Here is a 20,268-nt window from a genome sequence, read left to right as displayed (position 1 = left end):
CCTATCTGGCCACTTCGCCTCTACTCACCACCTCTTCCCACATCCTCCCAGGACGTGCTCTGCGGCCACACCAAGAACCAGGCCACGCCCTTCGGGGAGAGGGCTCCTACCGTCAGAAGTCCTGGTGCCTTGGGCCAGGGCTGGGGACAGCAGGGGTGGCAGGAGCTGGCCTCGCTGCCCCTCCCCTACCTTCCTGCCCGTCTTCCGTGTCTTCAGGGGCAGCCAGGGGCTCCGCTCTCTGGGGGTGTTGACGAAGAGAGAGCAGCCTACCTCCTGGGCAGGCAGCTGTGGCCTGAGGCCCCCACCCAGCTGGAAACCGCAGTGGGCGGGGAGGGCGGGGAGGGGCGGGGAGAGGAGGGCAGAGGAGAAGGGAGGAGAGATGGCCACCATGGGGCCCTGGAGTCGGGTCAGGGTGGCCAAATGCCAGATGCTGGTCACTAGCTTCTTTGTCTTGGTAACAGGCTGGTCGGGCGGGAGGGGTGTTGTGGGGTGGGGGGCCGTGTCAGGGGACCTCTAGTGCTGTGGTCCCCACACACACGCAACCCTGCTGTCCCCATCCTGCCCCCAGGACATGCACCTGGGACCCTGGCGGTGGACCTCTGGCAGGTGGCCGTTTGGGCAGGATGCCCTGCGGGCCCCGCCAGGCAGCACGGGACCTGGGTGGCTGATGAACTGGTGTCGGAGGGGGCAGGGGGAGGGGGCTGGTAGGGCCGTGCAGACAGAATGATCCAAGGTTCTGGGTCCTTGGAGAAGCTGCACAATGAATGCGTGTGCATGGGGGGAGGGTGGGGTATGTGTGTGTGTTTGTTGGTGTATCTGTGTGTGTGGCTGGGTGTCTGGGAAAAGGCCTCCCTGAGACCACCCTACAGAAACACCCAGAAGTCCCAAAGCTGAGCCTGTCTCAAGTGAGACGATGAAGCTGGAGGGAGGTTGGCCAGGGGACCCAGGAGACCCAGACCCTGCTTCCTGGGCCTTGTCCATTGTGTGTCCAGCACCCCCCCACTCTGGGTCTGCCCCACCCCCAGCTCCTGGGCCTGTCTATGGCCACCTTGGCTGCTCTCACCTACTTCGGGGCCCACTTTGCTGTCATCGGCCACGCGTCCTCAGACAGGACCCCCTATGAGGCCGTGCACCGCTGGGGTAAGTAAGGTCAGGGGGCTCCTGTCGGGGAGGGGGCTTCAGGTGCAAAGGCTGTTGGGGAGGCATCCCGGGCTGGGCGGGTGGGGGCCTCCTAGTGGAGCCGGGCTGGGTCAGGCAGGGCGTGGGGCCAAAGAGGGCCACCCTGGGGTCCTTCTGCCCTGGGCAGAGCTGGGGGTCTGGGCCCCAGCCCGTGCTTCCACCTCCCGTCTTGGGAACCTGGGGACAGGAGGGAGTGTCAGGTGGCATCTAGAGGGCCTCAGTGTCCTGGACGGGTTGCTCCGGAACAAAGGGGCCTGGACCCGGCTGCACTCAGGCAAGAGCACAGGACGCAAGGAGGGCAGCTATGGGGGAAACTGAGGCCCAGAGAGTCGGGCTGTGGTCCCAGCCCCACGCCTCCTGGCCCTTAGGCCCCGGGTTTTTACCCTGAAGCTTGGATCCTGGAGCAGGAAGCCTGGGTCTTGGGCCTGGCCTGATAAGAACGAGCACCCTGCACATGCCTCATGGCTTCTGAGATATCTCCGGGCAGACAGGAAGCAGAAGTGGGGGGCAGGGCCTCTGGCCTCCTCCTTCCCTCCTGCCTTCCGAGTACTGGGAGGAGAGGGAGTGGGTGGTGGGTACTGAAAGCTCCCAGAAGCCCACCCCTGAGGGGACCCTTGGGTGGATTTCAGATGCAGGCCTGTGCATTGGGGACCCCTATCCGGGGCCCCCCTAACCCTCCTCCTCTCTGTCCCCACCCAGCCTTCTATGCAGCCATCAGCCTGGCCGGGCTCCTGACCCTGGGTGCTGTCCTGGGCGCTGCGGCCACTGTGAGGGAGGCCGGGGGACTCATGGCTGGGGTGAGTTCTCCCTGTCCCCAGTGCCCCAGCCTCTGGGATGGGATCAGGAGCCGGCAGGATGGGGAGAGCCCAGGGAGCCCGCCTCCCCCCACAGTGTCCTCGCAGAAACAGAGGCCTAAAGGATGTGCGCCAGCAAGGACCTCCGTGCACCGGGGCCAACGAGGGCCACTCTGCCAGGCCCCGCTTTACCCCCTCATCCACGGGGGGCCAGAAAGGCAACGCCGGCCCTCCCAGGCCTGGGGGCCATTGGCAAAGGCACAGGGAGGGTCTGGTTCTGCTGCACCAGAGGCTCTGGGAACCGGCTTCTCTTTCCTGTTACTGAGCCAGGGATGTGGGGAAAGCCCCTCCACTGGCCAGGTCACCTGTCGGGCTTGTGCTGTGCCCGCACTGCTCCTTTGCAGCTGTGGGAAGGCTCTACCTCGCCCCACAAGGGACAGTGGTCCCTTGTTGCCCCCATTCCTGCTCGTCCCCTTGGGCCCATCTTCGTTCCCATGGGCCTGTCCCACCGCTTGGCCTGCCCGCCCAACCCCTCCTCCGAGGCCCATCTGTCCTGCCCACTCTGGGCACAGGCCCTCCTCTCCTACCAGAACCTGGGCTCACTGGTGCCCTGGGCTCCCGCACCTGCACCCCCGCCATCCCCTGGCACCTGCCCTCCCTGCCTGGGGCCTTCTGGGACTCCTCACAGCTCGGGACAGAGTCCCGTTGATGGAGGCAGGCTGGGCCCAAGGCCCCAGGGGGGGTCCCACAGGACCAACCAGGAGGGTCCTTGGCTTCACACAGGATCAAAAGTGAACAGAGAGCTCACTGAACAGCTTGAGTGAGGGACAGAGTCCCAGACGGAGTGTCCGGGAGCCTCTCTGTCACTTGGGGTTGGGGGGTTACATTGGAAAGGGGTCCAGGAAACATGTTCCTTCAGGAAGCCAGAGAAGGGTCTGATCGAAGGCGAGTGACAGGTGGACGTTAGGGGTTACTCCACAAATCACCGACAGCAGTGGGGGTTGATGCCAGCATCTGCCCAGGTTTGTTCGACACTGATGTCCTGGGACACGCTCGGGATTCAGATCCTGCTAGATGGTAGCAGGTGTCCAGGGGCCCAGGATGACAGTCGGAGAGCGACTAAGGTTCTTGCCTCCCCCCGGGAGTGGGAGCGTAGCTTCTTCGATTTGCAAGAGGAACCAGAGAGCACGAGTCACTGGGGCCGGGCAGAGACGGAGCCTTTCTAAACCCTAGTCCCCTCAGCTTCCTGACCTCACCGTCTCCCGGCAGCTCTACGGGACCCCCCAGCCTCCCTCAGTCCCTTCCAGCCACCAGACCTCCACTCTCCTGCCTCCAGCCCTCTGCTCCTGCAGACCCCACCCCTCCCGTGAGGGGTTCACGGGGCATCGAGCCCCAGAGCCCATGCCCCTGGGCTCACGGAGGGCAGCCTTCTGGGCCCCCAGGGCAGGCAGGGCTCTAGGCCCAGCCTATGTCAGCAAGTGTCCATGGAAGTTCTCCTGGTTCGTAAACATCTGTAGGAGCGGGGACACAGTCACCTCCTAAAGCTGCAGCCCCCGGGGCGGCCAGCGTGAGAGCCGGCAGCTCCAGCCCTAACCGGGACCCCCCCTCCCCACCGGCTTGTGGGCTTGGCAGTGTGGGCGAGAGCCCAGTGGGAGAAACCAGTGCGGTCTGTCGCTGGCCTGGAGGCAGGGAGGGAGGGGAGGCCCAGTGGGAGCTGACGGGGCAGGTGGACCGTCCGCCTAGAGCGGAGCCCTAAGGCTTGGAACCTGCCAGAGGGGTGCAGGGCCAGCCCAGGCCCAGAGAGGCTGGCACTGGGGCGGCAGCATGGCCACTAGGGGACGCCATGGTGCTGGGCCAAAGCCAGGAGCTCCAGGAGGTGGAAGGTGCTCCCAAGGCCAGGTTCCCGCGCCCGCCTCCCCAGCTGCCCCTGTGCTTCCCTGCCCAGATGCTGCAGGGGCCCCGCGCTGGCCCGTGGGGGTCTGGCTTCTGCATCCCCAGCCCCACCCGACGGCCTGCAGACCGCTCGTGAGAGAGCCGCCTGCTGCACCCAGACCCCGTCCTGGTCCCCAGCCCCGTGGCCCCCAGGGGCCCGCGCTGCCGAGCTGCCCACACACGCGTGTGCGTGTCCACGTGCCCGTGGTGTCTGGCACGTCTGTGTGTGTGCACACGTGTAGCGGCACATACGAGGGACCATCAGGCAGGAAGACCCTTCCCAAAGCACCGGGCGCCTGGCTGCTGTCCCCCACCCGCCCCTTCCTGCCCCCACCTCCTCCGGCCTCGCCCCACACAGCCCTCAGGAGCAGGAAATGAACCAGCTTGCCGGGCTGCAGGGCTGCCGGAGCAGAGCCAGCAGGAGCCGCTGATTTATTTACGTATTTTATTTACAAGGAGCAAGAAAATGCGGGGCTGGGCCCAGCCGCACCCAGCAGGCCTCCACCGCGCAGGCCCTGGGGACAGAGGAGAAGTGGGCCTCGCCCAAGGCCCTCTCTGCAGGGGGGAGGGGGGAGGTAGGGAGCGGACTTGCTCTCTCCTGAGGAATGAAATGATTTCTGGAAAATGCTAGTCCCCTGAGCTGGCTCAGGGCCTCCAGCCTGGAGACAGTGTTGAGCGATGGTTTCCAGATGGAGAAGGAGGCCCTCAGCCAGCCAGGGAGGAAGAGAAGAGGGAGGAGGAGGAAGAGGAGAAAGGAGGAAGGGTAGGGAAGAAGGGAGGAGGAGGGGGAGGGGAAGGAGGGAGAGGGATGAGAAGGAGGAGGAGGGGGAGGGAGGAGTCTGTCCTAGACACCAAGGCCTCGCAGGCACCTGGGCAGACAGGAGGGATCAGGAGAAGGCAGGGGCTGCCTGTCCCTGAGCAAAGCCTGAGGCCCCTGTGCCAGCACAGGAGCAGGGGCTGATGGGGGTGGCCCGCTCTTTCCCGGCGTCTGGTGGGACACGGCCCAGCCAGTATCCATGTGTTGGTAGGTGTCTCGGGGCCTCTCTCCATTCCATTGGTCATCGATTCTCCTGGGTGTCACTCTTCACGAGGAGGTCCCTGGGTGGGGAGAACCCGGCCCCAGGCTGCCCCGGGCTGTGGACAGGCCAGGGAGGGGTGCTGTGTCACCCGGCCAGGGACGCGGAGCCCAGGGCAGCGGTGCTCCCACAGATCTGGCCCTGTGGGAGGAGGTGACGCAGACACGTCGGTCCTCTGGACACCGAGGCTGTGTGACCAGCAGCCCCATGAGCTGCCCGGAGCTCTGGGAGGAGACTCGGTGGGAGACCCAGGTCTGCAGGTCTGCAGCACGCAGGTAGCAGGCCAAGCTCTAGGCAGGGTTCTCCCCACCCACGGCAGCATATAAGCTGGGGCTCCTAGTCTGGGATGACCCTCTGAAACCGCCCACAAAAGACTCCTGGGGCACATGAGGTACATTTCTCAGGGGCAGAGTCCGTATCATCCCTGGCTTCTGCAAGCGGGGGGCTCAACAGTTCCAAACCCCCGACCGCCAGAGAGAAGGGCACTGTGGGGGTGCTGGTGATGGAAAGACGTTCCCCCCCAGAGAACTCCCATCTCCAATATCGGGGTACGCGGGGGCTAAGTCAGGGGACTGCACAGGGTCTGAAGACGGGCTCACCCTACCTTGGGGTGCCCCACCTGCCCCAGCTCCCCAGCTGTAGATGCTGGCGCCCCTCCCAGAAGGCAAAAGCCATCGGGTGGTCTCTGCTGGGAACCTGCAGCCCCCCCCCCCCCCGGGCCAGGGCAGAGGGCAGCCCCAGAGCCATGCCGCGTCCGCCTGGACCCTCCTAGAAAGGGATGTGTCTTCTTCTCCCAGGCCTCCCCCCACCCCCAAGCAGCCCCACTGCGCAGAGGCTTTCATCATCCTGGGGACTCCCTCCCTCCCGGGGGGAGGGGACCTGGCTCAGCCATTGATGTGCCCTTGTGAACCAGGATGGGCAATAGGGGGAGAGTTCCCAAAATGGGCCAGAAGGGGTGGGAAGAGTGTGCCCGCAGCCCACAGTCGGTCTCCCCCTTGGGGGGGGGGGCAGCAGCCCGCGGGGAAGACCCAGGCACGGCCTGCAGCTGGCTCGCTGGATGGCTCACCAGGTGGCCCGCGGGCTGCACCCCGTGACCCATGCCTCCTCTGCCTCAGGGCTTCCTGTGCTTTGCCCTGGTGTTCGGAGCCCTGGCGCAGGCGGCCTTCTGGAGATTCCACAGCCCCACCCAGGTGAGCGCCCCCCATCACACAGCCAAGGGTACCTGGGCCAGGGAGTCGCCCCTCCACTGGGGAGAGACCGTTCTGGGGGGAACGTCCTCTGCCTGAAGGGGGGCACAGGGCTGGGTCTCTTCAGGGCCGGGCTGGGGCCGGAGCTCCCAGGGAAGCGGGAGCAGATGCAGGCCTCCGCCCTCCTCACCCCAGGCCCCTCAGCCCTGCCCTCTGCTGGGCCCTGAGAGGGGCCTGGAGCTGGAAAGGGGATGAAGCACCCAGAGAGGAGGGTCCCCACCCACCCGAGGGATTGATTACAGGGGTCAGTGCTCCGGAAGCTGGCCCAGAAGGACTGCGCTCCTGACTGGGCCCTGCCAGCGTCCAGGCCTCGTCCCCAGGAGGACAGCCGCCCTTCAGTCCTGGGGCAGGAGCGGCCCTGCGGCGTGGGGGGGCTGGCTGTCCTCCTGGTCCCGCCCCCATGTAGGCTCTTCCCAGGGCTTCCGTATTGGTGGTGACTGGGGTAGTAATGCCCATGGTCATGGTGGGGATGCCCCCCACCCCGCAGAAGGTGGTGCTGTCCTCCCTTCCTTCATCTGTCCATCCATCCATCCATCCACTCAGCTGATGTTCTCTGAGTGCTTGCTGGCTCAGCAGGGTGTCCATGGACTTGGTGTGAGGGGGCCCTCATCCCATTTTGGGGGTCAGGGGAGGCCCTAGCTCTGGGCTAACTCAGTCACGAGGGCCACGGCCCCCAGAGCACATACACGAGCAGGGCTCGAAGCCCGCAGGCCTGGGCACTGACCCAGCCTGGCCCTCCAGAATTTCTGTCTGAATTCAGGCCCTGAGATGAAGCTGAGAGCCTGCCTGGGGGACGGGGCTGGCCAGTGCATGTGTGGAGCCGGCCCCCTCCCAGACCAGGGCTGGGGGTCAAGGCCAGACCCCCTGTCCGGGCAGAGGAACCCAAGAGGCTCGGAGAGAGGGCCCGGGCAGGATCGCGTGTAGGGGCCAGACCCTAGCCCAGCTGCTCCCTGGCTGAGGCCAAAGGGGTGAGGGACAGGCCTTCCCCCGTCCCCAGCCGTGGACAAGATCCCGTGAGAGCGCAGACCCAGGCAAGACCCCCGGGGCGGCCCGGAAGCCAAGGGGCCAGCAGGTGGGACCGCAGAGAGGGACAGGAGAGCTCTGCTGCGTAGACCCTGTCTGCCTTGACTTTCCGTGATCCCCAGCAGTCCCTCCTCAACCTGGGCCTCAGTTTCTCCATGTGCTCTGCAAGGACCGGCCCAGGAAAACCAAGACCAGGCTGCCGGAATGTCCTCTGCTTCTGCGCTGCTCGAGCAGCAAGTGACAGGTGCTTTCTTCCCTGTGCGTCTCAGTCCCCAGCGGCCCAGCCTCTCTGTCGCCTGCACCGCCGCCCCCCACAATGGTCATGCGGGAGCAGAGGCTTGCAGAGGGCAGGGGTTCAGGACATTGGGCCCGGTCGTACCGCGTACGATGTGTGATGACCCTCTCTGGTCCTGGCTTCGCGTGCCCAGAAGTGGGCCTCGCTTCTCCCCGTCCATGCGCCTTGGCGTCCGTGAGGCTGAGTCACCAGGCCGAGCACAGCGGTCATGCCCTTGTTCTGCAAAGGGGGGTACTCAGCCCCAGGGGGCAGGGAGCCAGGTCACACAGGCAGAACCGGGGCAGGGGGATCCAGGAGGATCCAGACCACCACCCAGGGCCCTGAGCCAATGCCTCTTTTCCCTTCCCTGTCCAAGGATTTCCCGACAGCCCACCGCCACCCTGGCACCATTTGGGGTAACTCCCCTGTGACATTTCCTCTGGCTGCGAGGCTCTTGGAGGGGGTTGGCACCTGTGCAAGGTGCCCTGGGCCCTCAAGTGGGGCTGGCCAGCAGGCTTGCCCAAGGAGAGCCAGCCTGGCATTTCAGGCTCGTGTTTCCCGGCTACAGATCGGGCCCATTGCAGGTCTGGGTCACAGTGTGGGTGGGCCCGGCTGAGATGGCTGCCAGGGTGCCCTGGAGCCCCCTGCGGCTCCCCTGGGACGGCTGCAGCCCGTCCGCTCCTCTCTGACACACTGTGTTTATAGCTGGAGCCCCCGATCCTGGGTTCTGTAGCGGAGGGGCCGTGTAGGGGCCACAGGCCACAGGCCAGCTGGGTCCCCCTCTGAGAAGGGGGGATTGAAGTCAGACAGCTCCCAGCTGGGCCTCTTCTCTGTCCCTACCCCGCCTCCCCCGCCCCCCCTCCACCGCCATCCCCTGCAAAATCATCCTGATCCGGTCCAGGCTCCGACTGGCTCTCAGGGTTCAGTTCTTGGGGCTTTGCAGCTTTTGCAGATGGGGGCTGGGGACTCCTCCTCCCGGGGCCCGAGGCCTGGCGGGCTCCATCTGCCTCCCCATACGGCCTGTGTGTGTCCAGGCCCTGACGGCACAAAAGTGGCCTGGGCGCGGGACCTCTGGCTTCTCTGTCTGGGCTCAGCCCCGCCCGGTACCCTCAGGTGACCAGCTGCCTTCACCCCGGTGGGGGGGCTCAGAGACCCGCCAGGGGCTGCCATGCCACAGGAACAGTGCGTGTGAAGGGCTCAGTGGGACTAGGGCGGAGGTGTCTGGGCTGCCGTGAGGGGGTGTCTTCCACCCTGGGCCTCTCCCAGGAACCTGAGCCTGGGGACCCTCCCAGCCCAGATAGATCCCAGCCCCAGGCTCCTTTGTTCCCCAGGGTCCTGCTGGCAACTGGGTGACCAGAGAGAGCCCAAGGGCCAACCCGTTCACCCCCGCTGTCCCCCTGCGTCTCTCTGGACAATCCGCCCAATGATATCCTGAGATATGGGTTCCTGACAGTGGCCTGGGGCAGCCCTACTGACGGGAAGCCAGAGAACGGAGTCGGAAGGGATCGGCCACGTTCTTCCGTGGCCTCAAACCAGGCCGCACTCCCTGGGGGGCGGTGAGGGGGTGCCCCCGCCCCTCGCAGCGTTTTCCAGCTGCCACTCTCCACCTCTGTTGCTCCAAATCCATCCTGGGGGGCACCCCCGGAGTCCTGGAAGTCAGGCTTAAGGAAGGGGGACCCTGGCAGGGGACGCAGAGGTGGCAGGGCCTGGTGGCCTCCCACAGCCCCTGGCCCACCCCAGTTTTCTCCTGGAGAAACACGGCCTCAGGCTCCTAGAGCACCCCCAAGCCCGGTAATGGGGAGACAGGTGTCCAGGCCTGTGGGACAAGTCCAGCCTGGGCCCCACTGCCAGGCCCGGGGGGTCTTGGGTGAGGGACGTGGCTTTGCAGGACCTGTTTTTCTGCCTGCAGCAGGCGCCGTGTCCCCAGCTTCTGGGTGGTGGGGACTGACCCCAAGGCAGCACGTTGTTCCTATGCCAAGGTTCCAGTAGTGAGAGCTGGCCTCAGGGCGCAGGGCCCTCGTGGGGGGATGGAACCAGCATGGTGGTGTGAGCCGGCCTCCTTGTCTCAGCCTCTTGCCCCCTGACCCCAGGCCCCCTCCACTCGGCCCCCAGCCTCCCCGGAACCCCTCCCACGAGGACACGGCGCCTTCGTGGTCTCAGTTTCTTTTCAAACTTGAGGAAACAGGCAGAGAGAGGGCCCCGAGCCGGGCCCCGCAGCCACGGTGGCCAGCCTGATGCCTGCTCTCCAGCCCAGGGCACTGCCCACCTCCCAGAGGGTTGGCTAGAAACCAGCTGACCCAGTTTGGGATGGTGTGCAGTGCAATGTCTCATGGGAGGGTCAATTAGGGCCAGGAGTGGGGGTGGGGTTTGGGATGAAAGTGCCTCTGGGTCCTGTTGAGGCATGGCGGCCTTGGACATGGCTTGCCAAGACAGCCTCTGTGGCCCACCTACCCCGGTCTCCCAAGCTGCCAGCAGGACTGCCACCCCCACATGAGTGGCCAGAGCAGGCATGGGCATCGGTTCACCCCCAGCCCTTGAGGGCAGCCCTGAGCAGCCATTATTGTGTCCCAGGTGAGAAAAGGGGTAAGGGAGTGAGTGCTCAGGGTCTCTGAGAAGAGAGGAGGACAGGAGGCATCAGAGGGCAAGGGGGGCGCAAAGAAGCCTGGTCTATGCCAGGAGACTGTTGAGTCCAGAGCAGTCAGGGAAGCCTTCCTGGAGGAGGTGAGATTCCAATTCGTCTTTGGGGGACTAACTTGGCAAGGGTGGGCATTTAGGTTTGGGGGAGCAGCATGAGCAAAGGCGGAAGGAGGTGCTTAGGAGGGTGGAGGCCATGAGGTCTGAGTGATGCCGGGATACAAAGTGAATGGAGAGCCCTGCCAGCCCCCATCAATGCCGTCCTTCCCCATGATCCACCTTGTTTGCCCAGAGCTGGCCCTGGATGCCCATGGCTCCTTTGGTCAAAGGCCTTGCCTGGAGCCCAGCTGTCCGGGGTTTCTGGAACCCACCAGGTGGTTCTAGGGAGACACTTAGACCATCACTGGGGAGCTGAACTCCTGGCAGGAGGCTCCTCCCAGCCTTCTCCACCCAGGCCCGGCTCTTGGCTTTCCCCATCCCACCCAGACCCAGATCGACAGATGGGGGTGGACCGTTCCCTCAGCTAGGCCCTCCATACCCCAGAAGACCAGAGCTGGGGCGGGCCGCAGGCTCGGGTCTCTGACGTGTCGCCCAGGAACCTGGCCCCAGCACGGGCCTGGGGCAGTAATGGTCATTCTTATTGGGAGGGGCCCGCACAGCCGAAGTCTGGGGAGCTGTGGTGATCAGCCTCGCAGGAGACCCAGGCTCTGCCCGGTGGAAGGAGGGGGGTGGCCCACGTGGGCCAGCCCCGCCCCTGGGGAGCCGCATCTGTAGGGAGGGGCTTCAGCAGCTCGGAGGTCTTCCCACGATGCTCTCGGTGCAGGTGGAGGATGCTATGCTGGACGCCTACGACCTGCTGTATGACCGGGCAGTGAGGAGCCTGTCCAGCACCCCGCGGCAGCAGCTCCTGGCCATTCAGGACACGGTGAGCGTTGGGTGCCCTGGGGGTGGCCTCCCCCTCGCCGGGCGGCTCCAGGACATTCAGCTTCCCCGGGTGGACCGTAACCCAGAAAACGGGTATGGGGTGGCCTCCCCCCAGAGTCAGCTGGCCTCAGGCCAGATGCTGAGCAGGGGTCCCAGGACACAGGCCACTGACACCCTCTCGGTAGTGGGGAGGGGGCACGAAGACCTCTTGTCTTCTCCCTCTGACCTGGGCAGGGCTGGCTGCCTAATTTGGGGGCCAAGGCAAAATGAAAAGTTTTCTTGTCCAAAACTGATTAAGAACTTCAGGTCGGTGACAGCACAGCACGAAGCAAGGCCCCGTGGCCACAGGGTCACAGCCCGGGAGGCAGGCGGCCGGCGGCTGTGGCGACAGCAGGCGGTGGACAGTTATGGGCCCTCCTTTTATGGGGAAGCCGTGGGGCTGGGAGGGCCGGGCTGCCCGGTGCCTGCCACCCCCCTCACGCAGCCTGTGGCCCTGGCTTCTCGGGGCAGCGCTGCTGGACGGCCCCGCCGGTGGCCTCCTATACTTTTCCCCCGTTTGCCCACCTTGCAAACCCGTCACTCGTACGTTCTTGCAGTTCCTGTGCTGTGGCAAGAGCTCTCCTTTCAGCCTCCTGGGGGACGCGGAGGCCAGCCTGTGTCGGGGAGAGCAGGCAGCCAGACAGGTGAGGAGGAGAGGCCCGGACCCTGCACTGTCCCTCCCCGCGCCTCCCCCAAACCCCAGCTACCCGCTGCAGGGCTCCTGGAGGCGGCAGTGAGGGCTGGACTTGGCCCTGGGCTCCGTTCCTTCGCTCCTTCACCCCCTCACGCAGCTCCAGCCTGGGGCTCCCCGAGGCCAGGCCTGCCCTCGGAAGCCTCCAGAAGCGCAGGGGGGTGGAAGGCAGACATTGGTCTGGAGGGGGCTCCTCGGGAAGGAGCCGGAAGGACATTCCACGGAAGGGAGAGGGAGGGTCCTTGGCAGGCAGAGGCAGGGAAGTCCCCTCTTCCCCTCGGCCTGGCCCGGAGAGGGGCCTGGCACCTCCTCCAGCTACCCCATCAGCCCTCCCCCACCCACCCGCCCTCCCCCCTCCCGGCTCCCCTCCCCCGCTGTCCAGGAAACAAACCCACCCCTATCTCTGGGCGAGAGGCTCCTGGCCACCCTCCAACAACCGGACAGGAGGATGCAAATGGCTCCAGGCCCAGCAAGGGAGGGAGCCAACCAGCCCCTGGCCCCAGAGGGAGGCGCGCACAGGAAGGGTGAGGGTGGGGGAGGGCCCAGCAAGCCTGGAAGGGGGCCAAGAGTGCAGGCCTCCCAGGGAGAGGCCTCAGGTGCCCATCTGCAAAGCGGGCTGAGGGACTGCTTTGCGGCCTTCCAGAATGGGGGATCCCCACCATAAAGGCCACAGAGGGTGGGCATGGACGCTGGAGCCACCCTGGGGGAGGTGTGGGAGGGGCTGGGATGGTGTCCTGGATGGTGATCAGGCCCCCAGGCTGCCTACCAGCCGGAAGTGTGGCCACACGGGGAGTAGGGGTTGATCAGGGGACATTTTCCCACGGGGCACCCCAGCCAGGCTGCAGGATTGTGGCCCAGGGCTCCTGGGACCATTTCCAGCTGCCCCTGGAGCCCGAGGTCCCAACCTCCAGGCCAGACGGTCAGTCCTGTGGCCCACGTGTGAGCAGGGACAGGACTCCAGCTGCAGCAGAGGCCCAGGTGGCAGCAGGGAGGCTGGAGGGCCCAGACCCTGTCCAGTAACAGTGGACAGACGGATGCACAGACAGACGCCAGGCTAGCCTCCTCTCCCTCCCCATCCCAGCCTTCAGGAGAGCATCCCACACGTCCCACTGGGCCTGCCCCAAATGCTGTCTTCCCCCAAATCGAATGCCACCATCTGAGTGGTTCAGAGATGGGACTGTCACCTCCCTTTTCCTGGAGAGAGAGCCTCTGCGGGTGCCAGGCCCTGGGGACCCATTAGAGCCGGGGAGGGAGCAGGAGGCTGGGACAGCCCGGGACCCCACACCCCTCCAGCAGCTCTGTCTCTGCCCTCCTCTCACCCTGGGCCAGGGAGCAAGGGAAACCCAGCGTGCCCGGGGGAGCCCGCCCCGTGCCCCAGCCCAGGCAGCTCAGCGGACGCCTAAGAAAGGCACACGCTGGACCCGGGGCAGTGGCCTTCCGTCCCCATGGAGACCTACTCGTCCCTCTGGTTTCCGCCTGTGTGTGATGCCTTTCCCCAGAGCTCTGGGACGGTGGGGTGTACCACCCCAGCCCCCGCTGACTTCCCCTCACCCTAGCACTTGGCCCAGGTGGGCACGAGAGGGCCTCACCCTGGGCAGGGAGGGACAGCCAGGGTGGGTGCCATGCGGGTGCCCTCTGCTCAGGACTGCCTGGTGGGGATCGGGAGCTCCCTGAGGACGTACGGACACATCGTCTCCATCCTGACTGGCATCGGCCTCGCCGCCATGGTACTCTCACCCTCCCTCCGCACCCCTTCCCCACCTCCTGCCCTTCCACCTGCAGATCCCCCACCCCAATGGAAGGCCAGCGTCTTTGGCCTCGGGGAACGCCAGGGCTCCCCGTGCACTGGCAGCCAGGCAGGAGGCTGCTGACCCCAGGGAGGCCGTCTGGGAGGTGACAGTACCTGCCTCACCACCTTCCCGAGACAGCTGGGAGACCTGCAGCCCATACCCTCCTAAGGAGTAGGGCACCCCTCCCCTGGAGCCCTGCAGCCCATACCCTCCTAGGAGTAGGGCACCCCTCCCCTGGAGCCCTGCAGCCCATACCCTCCTAGGAGTAGGGCACCCCTCTCCTGGAGCCCTGCAGCCCATACCCTCCTAGGGAGTAGGGCACCCCTCCCCTGGAGCCCTGCAGCCCATACCCTCCTAGGAGTAGGGCACCCCTCCCCTGGAGCCCTGCAGCCCATACCCTCCTAGGAGTAGGGCACCCCTCCCCTGGAGCCCTGCAGCCCATACCCTCCTAGGAGTAGGGCACCCCTCCCCTGGAGCCCTGCAGCCCATACCCTCCTAGGAGTAGGGCACCCCTCCCCTGGAGCCCTGCAGCCCATACCCTCCTAGGAGTAGGGCACCCCTCCCCTGGAGCCCTGCAGCCCATACCCTCCTAGGAGTAGGGCACCCCTCCCCTGGAGCCTCTGGAGCTGATGCTGGCGCCTCCTCCCTCCCAGGTGTATGCGATGCTGCTCAGTGCCTTTCTCTGGTTCTCCATTCGCTCTGGCAGCAGCTTGGACCGCAGGGGCAAATACACCCTGAACCGGAGGTAGGCCCCTGCCTGCCACCCCCTCCCCACCCCCCAAGAGGCAGAGGCCAGCAGCAGGTGGAGGAGGCCAGGTACTCAGGCTGGCTCACAGGCCACAGGGCACGGCCCCTTCCCATTCCCCGATGGCTTTGCCTGCCCCCGGCTGCTGGGACCCCTGGACCAACAGCCCAGGCTGATTCTCTAGGGCAGGGACTTTGGGGCTGGCTGGCCACACAGAGGGAGGGGGGAGCCTGAAGAGTTGCAGGCACCCCTACAGCCCCAGAGGGAGCCGCCTCCCTTCACCCCACTCCCCATAAAGACCAGGCATCCTGCCTCATCCCAGTGCATTCTAGAGCATTCTCACGGTCCCCTCTGCTTCCCAGAGCCCCTGGCTGCCAGCCCCAGGAGCCCAGTGTCTTCAGACGCTCCCAGGGAGGCCCCGCGCTTTAGCGCCCAACTGAAGCAGATGTTCTCCACGGCCGCCTGGGTGCAAGTGGACCCTCGGGGGGCCCTCTGCAGCTCCAGGACGACTGACACCATTGGAACCGCCCATCCCGCCACCTGTGCGCCCACAGAGGCTCAGCCGGCCCAAACATGAGCCTTACAAGGAGGATGTGAGGTGTCTTCTGCCACATCGTGGAGGGAGGGGAGGGGGGCCGGCCCAGATACACAGGCTCCTTTTCAGCAGACAGACGGATCGGGGTCCCTCACAGACCCCGTGGGGACAGGCTGGGAAGAGGTCAGATCGGAGAAGCCACGGGGCAGGCTTGACTGGACGCTCTGCCCGGTCTCACGAGGTCAGAGCCCAGGGCTGAGCCGGGCTGGGCTCCCCACGTGCTGCAGGCTTGGGGGGCACCCTTTCCAGGCTTGGCTGGGCTGTGGGAGGAACACGGGTCCGTGCAGCTGTGGGACCGAGGGTCCCCTCCTTGCCGGCCGTCAGCGGCGACAGTCCTATGCTCCCTAAGACCACGTCCTCTCCTTCGCGTGAGAGGCCCTCGCCTCCAAGGCAGCGAGGGCATGCCCGTCCTTGTGCTGAGGGCTTCCGACCTCCCCTTCCCTCCGGCAGGGGAGCGCTCTGCTTTCAAGGGCCCCTGTGGCTGCATGTGGTCCACTGGGAACCTCCGTCTCTTGGGCAGAAATCTCACACTTCCAGGGACACTGTGCTCACAGGTGTCAGTACTCGAGGCAGGACATCTGGTGTGAGTGCAGAGGGCACTGTAGAAATTCCGGTAGCCGGGCGGCTCCCCTGGACGCCCGAACCCCCTCTCTCATTAGTGCTCTAACTGCCCTGAGGCTGTGCGGCTCAAAATCCCAGCCCCCACCAAGACCAACAAAGGGGGGGTCCTCCAAAACAGAAGGGCCGTTCTGTGACAGGCAGCCAAAAAAGTGACGTGACAAATACCCACCCCAGGCCTCCCCTTGTGTTTCCAGTCACTCGCACACACTCACACACTCACATATGCGCGCACACACCTCCCGAAAGCAAGCACGTTCCTGCCTAATGGAGTGCCGAAAGCACCCCTCCAGCTGCAGACCTCGTCCCCCGACGAGGACGCCCCGAGTCTCACAGGTCCTGCGTTAGGGGACCGTTGGTCTCTGGCCATGCGCGGCCCCCTCTGGCCCCGTCCTGGTCGGCCTGCCTTTTAAGCTCAGAGAACAACCAGCAAAGCTCTGCGATGGTGCAGAGAGAGGAAAGAAAAGGGCGTTTAGTGAAATTCTGCCGACCAGCGACTCGGCGGGGCGGGAATCTCCAGATGGTTGTTAAGAAATCAGTGGATAAAACAGACATGGGTGGGACAGGACAAGGCTCTAGAAGAGCACCATCGAGGCTGGGCGGACGGGAGGGACGGATGCCCTGCTGCTGACCCACCAAGACCCCAGCGTGGAGGGAGGGGAGCAGCAGGAACAACGATCACTACAAGAAGCAGACCCGGGAGTTCCGGGAGCGATAATCAGACGCCTGGTCCAGATAAAGGTTGACGGAGGGCCGGGGTCCCTGCGCTCCACCCTCACTGGGGTGCAGAAGAGAAGCCCCCCGGACTCCTTGATGCAGGAGCCACATGCCCTGTGGCCCCAAATCCACAACCAAGTCTGACCCGGCCGCCACTGGACCTGGAGAAGGCCACGTGCACGTCCACGGCCAAGCCTGACCCGGCCGCCACTGGACCTGGAGAAGGCCATGTGCACGTCCACGGCCAAGCCTGACCCAGCCGCCACTGGACCTGGAGAAGGCTACGTGCACAGCAGGCTGGGTTATGGGAGCTGCAGCGTGTGCCAGGCCCCATGCGAGCTGTCTCCTCTTCACCCGGACTGTGTTCTGGGGATGGACGTCCACCTGGGGGTGTCCCACCTGGTGCTGGCAAACAGCGCACGCAGCCCCACCCCTCCCACGGCGTCCATGGGGCCTGAGGCCACATGGCATAGAAGCAGGTGCCTTCTCTGGCCACAGCCCCAGGTGGACCCTCGGCCTGGGTTTGCAGCAAGAGCCTGTGGGCACCTCCCAGCCACAGCCGCGGGGACTTCGAGCTGGAGAATCTCCATTTGAGGGGCATTATCACCTTGTTATCAGACGCTAATCGAAGCTGCCCCAGTGACCTCAGGTCTCGCGTGATGCAGGAGAAGCGCTCTCACGGGCACAGCAGGGATGGCGGTGGCTTAGGCGGCCCGTGCCGCTGGGCAGTGCCGGGAGGGGGTGCGGACAGGGAGCCTCTCCTCCCCGGGGCTGTGGTAGGAGTGGCCGGATTCTACCCCCGTTTGGACAGTGCCCTGCGGACAGGTCTCCCTAGCCAACAGAGAGCTGCTGGGTCATGGGCGCAGGTCCAACGTGAACAGACAAGGCTCTGTTTAGAAGGCCCTGGTGGCACCGATCAGCTCCGTGGGCCGCCCTACATGCTGCGTTCCCAGCCGTGAGGGAAGAATAGAACAGTTGGGAGAAGCCCCGCGTTTGGTTTCTGCTGCCGTGGGCAGTGGCCAGCGGTCCGGCCGTATGGTCAGCTGGGCAGTGATGGAACCAGGCCTGCTAAAGGGCGCCTGTGCGGGGCACGGCCCTGTGGGAACGACCGTGGGAACTGCAGCCGTGCACTAGAAGAGGACGTGTGGGTGCCCGTCGCAAGGATTCCTTCCAGGTTTGGAAGGTGCCGCATCCTCAGGCAGATATCCCCAAGGGCTCCCTGGAGGAGGAGTTGTTGTGGGGGTGGCCCTGCAGAGGTGGGTGGAGCCTAGACAGATCCTCGAGGGCCCTCCGAGGCACCAGATGCCAAGAAGAGCGGCTCCATCTGCCTCTGAGAGAGACGGGCGCCGAGGGCCTGCTGGGAAGCCCCGAGCACAGCTGGCTGGTGACGCTGACCCTACCCTCGAGGTCTCGGGGCCATGGATGGGTCCTGGCAGGAAGGGACACGGACTCTGGGCCCGGCTGGGCTGCCCGGTGGTGGACGCAAGTGCTCAGGGTGCTCCTGGAGCAGGAGACAGAGCCTGATCTGGGTGGTGGACCGTCATTTCTTCAGCCCAAGGGACTCACTCCATAGGCCCCAGCGTCTGAGAGCCACCCCTCAGGGGACTCAAGTGATGGAGAAGGGGAACACAGGGGAACGGGCAGCGAAAGCAGCGGTGGTATACAGCACGAGGTCTTTACGCACGTGTGCTCACACGCAGCACAACTGGGACTCACGGAGAGCCCCCCACCCCGTACAGTGCGTGTTTCTGGCGGGTCTGGGGAAGGGCCGCTGGGGGCCTCGGGCACGGTGACGGTACTCTTCTGCTTCACCTGGGTGCACCTGTCCACGAGAACAGGCCTGCAGCCCCCAGGGTCAGAGCAGGGCGTTCCCCGAGCCAGGAACAGTAGCGAAGTTTTTAAACCTAGCACGGAGTTCCCGAGGCGGCCGAGCCCTCACCCCATCGGGCAGAGCGGGGGTCGCGGTGAAAGCAGCTGTCTGCCTGGCACTTGGGACGAGTGGACGGAGGGCAGGCGCTCCTCGTGCAGGGCAGCTTGGCGGCCGGGCCTGGGGGCCCTTCCAAAAGGCACAAATGGAGAGAAAGGACGGTAGTAGCTGAGGGTCTGGGGACGAATAACAGGGATTTGCAGATCATGTCCAGAAAGCAGGAGACTGCGCCGCCTCTCAGCCCCACGACTCCGGGAGCCCGCAAGGACCGGCTGTGTAGGGCCAGCTGTGCTCCCGCCCTCAGAGCCTGGCTGGGCCTCGCGGAAGCCTGCAGACCTGGGCCGCCGGCCCGGGAGATGTCCTCACAGGGCATGACAAGAGACCGGACCCCGTCTACTACTCTGCCAGTAGCTCGTGATCTTTACAACCATTTTCCTGCAAGGGATCCTGTCAAAGACCGAGGGGTGGCCAGTGACGTGATTACAAGTGAATATTTGGTCTTCGTTCCAGTTCGGGGCACCCAGTTCCTAAAACCCTTGTCACTCCGAAGTAGTGAGAGTGTCTTGTGTGTGTCCCTGCGATGACGGGCGGCTTCGGGACAGAGGCTGGTCTCCGGAGAGACCGGTGTGCAGAGAGCCCCAGGAGGGGGAGGACGCGAGATCGAGTCACTCGCCCAGGTTATGACCACGCCCACCCAGGGGGACCACCAGGCAGGCTCAGAGCCGCTGTGTCTGGTCGGTGAACACGTGCAGGTGCTGGGAGGGGGGCGCCCGGAGAGCGCGTGGGGGCCTTCCGTGGGGCTGTTTCTGAGTCGTAGCCTAATAAACAGGTAACAGCAAGCGGAGCCCTTTCCTGAGCTCTGTGCACCACTCCACGCATGGTGGAGCCTGAGAAGGGATCACGGGAACCCCCCAGTTTCCAGAACGCGGCCTGGACTCGCAACTGGGGCCGCCAGTGGGGGCCGCCCTGGGGGCTGAGCCCTTCCCCTGTGGGGTCTGAGGCGGGCTCGCAGGACCCCGGCTGGTGCCCAGAGACCTGGAGAATCTGCTGTCGGGGTTGGAAAGCAGGCCTCAGGGGCTGTTATCACAAAGCCGCCCGGGCCACCCACAAGCAACCACGTCCAACCTCGGATCGGTCAGAACCTGCCCACCGGATAGCGGAGTCCCACGCCCACCTCCCCGCTGGCCAAACCTGCAGTCCTGTCCCCCCTTTCCTCCTAACATGGCTCGTTGCTTTTGTTTTTCGTGACCCAACTTGCCAGACTGTTGGTTTTATTTGCCTTCTCGGGAAGTCGCTGGCTGGGAACCCTCCCCACTGCACCCCTCCCTGCCGCCACTTCACGGGCTTCTGCCCTCCACTGTCTCCACTGGTGGGTTTTGTGGCTGACGGCTCAGCTCCTGGACCCCAGTCCCGGGTGTGCGCCCAGACCCCACGCCTCTTCCCCAGCACCCCGGCAAGGTCTGAAGGCCGCTTTTTCAACATCATTTGCTTCTAGTGTTTTAAAGTTTCCATTGCGATTTCTTCTTGGGCCCTTTGGTTGTTCAGAGTAAATGTTTTAAGTTACCTTGCTCTCGAGTGTGGCCATGTGATGCCGAGTCCTCTGCCTAGGGGGGATGGTCCTGTGGCGGGCGTGGGGGTTGGGCTCCGGGGCACACCGGTGGAGGACGGCCCGTGCCCGGCCCCACGTTTCCCGTCCGCAGAATGCCCCTGCAGCCCGGCCCTGCTCCCCTCGGGCCGCAGTCCATCTTGGCCACGTAACAGTAAGTACCCCCCCCCCCCCGGGGTCACCTGAGGACTCGCACCGTACTGCAGGCTTTGACCCACTCCTGAGCTTCAGAGACAGGCCCGGGTGCCAGCAGGAGCAGCCCACACCCCTCGCCGCATCCCTGCCAGCCCTCCTTTATCAGGTCCCACGGCTGCCCTTCCAGCTCCCCGGCCCGGGCACTCACTGGCTTCCCAGGCCTTCCTTGTGACCCTTCCCAGAACAGCCCCTCTGGACTCCCCAGAAGCTGCAGCCAGACCTTACTCAGAGGCTCCGCTTGGCATCGGTCCCCCGGGGGCCT

The 20,268-nt window shown here is 65.2% G+C and overlaps 1 protein-coding gene across 2 annotated transcripts; it reads left to right on the top strand.

Moving 5' to 3' along the window:
- Positions 1-369: 369 nt before the first annotated feature.
- Positions 370-19,829, top strand: TSPAN32 (tetraspanin 32). Of its 2 annotated transcripts, XM_045770763.2 has the most exons (9): positions 370-454; positions 1,026-1,140; positions 1,879-1,976; positions 6,097-6,171; positions 10,983-11,084; positions 11,680-11,766; positions 13,457-13,540; positions 14,257-14,348; positions 14,711-19,829. In XM_045770763.2, exons 1-9 carry the CDS (start codon positions 380-382, stop codon positions 14,775-14,777), a joined length of 795 nt encoding a protein of 264 aa, XP_045626719.1. In that variant the 5' UTR covers positions 370-379; the 3' UTR covers positions 14,778-19,829. The 2 variants fall into 2 exon arrangements, with proteins under 2 accessions (XP_045626719.1, XP_045626721.1); XM_045770765.2 differs by lacking the exon at positions 13,457-13,540.
- The last annotated feature ends 439 nt before the right edge of the window (positions 19,830-20,268 follow it).

Source organism: Ursus americanus, chromosome 24 (genome assembly GCF_024610735.1).
Source record: "Ursus americanus isolate L20-20 chromosome 24, mUrsAme1.1.p, whole genome shotgun sequence".
Lineage (NCBI taxonomy): Eukaryota > Metazoa > Chordata > Mammalia > Carnivora > Ursidae > Ursus > Ursus americanus.
The sequence above is the reverse complement of the archived record's forward strand: the minus strand, read 5'-3'. Positions and strand labels throughout refer to the sequence as shown.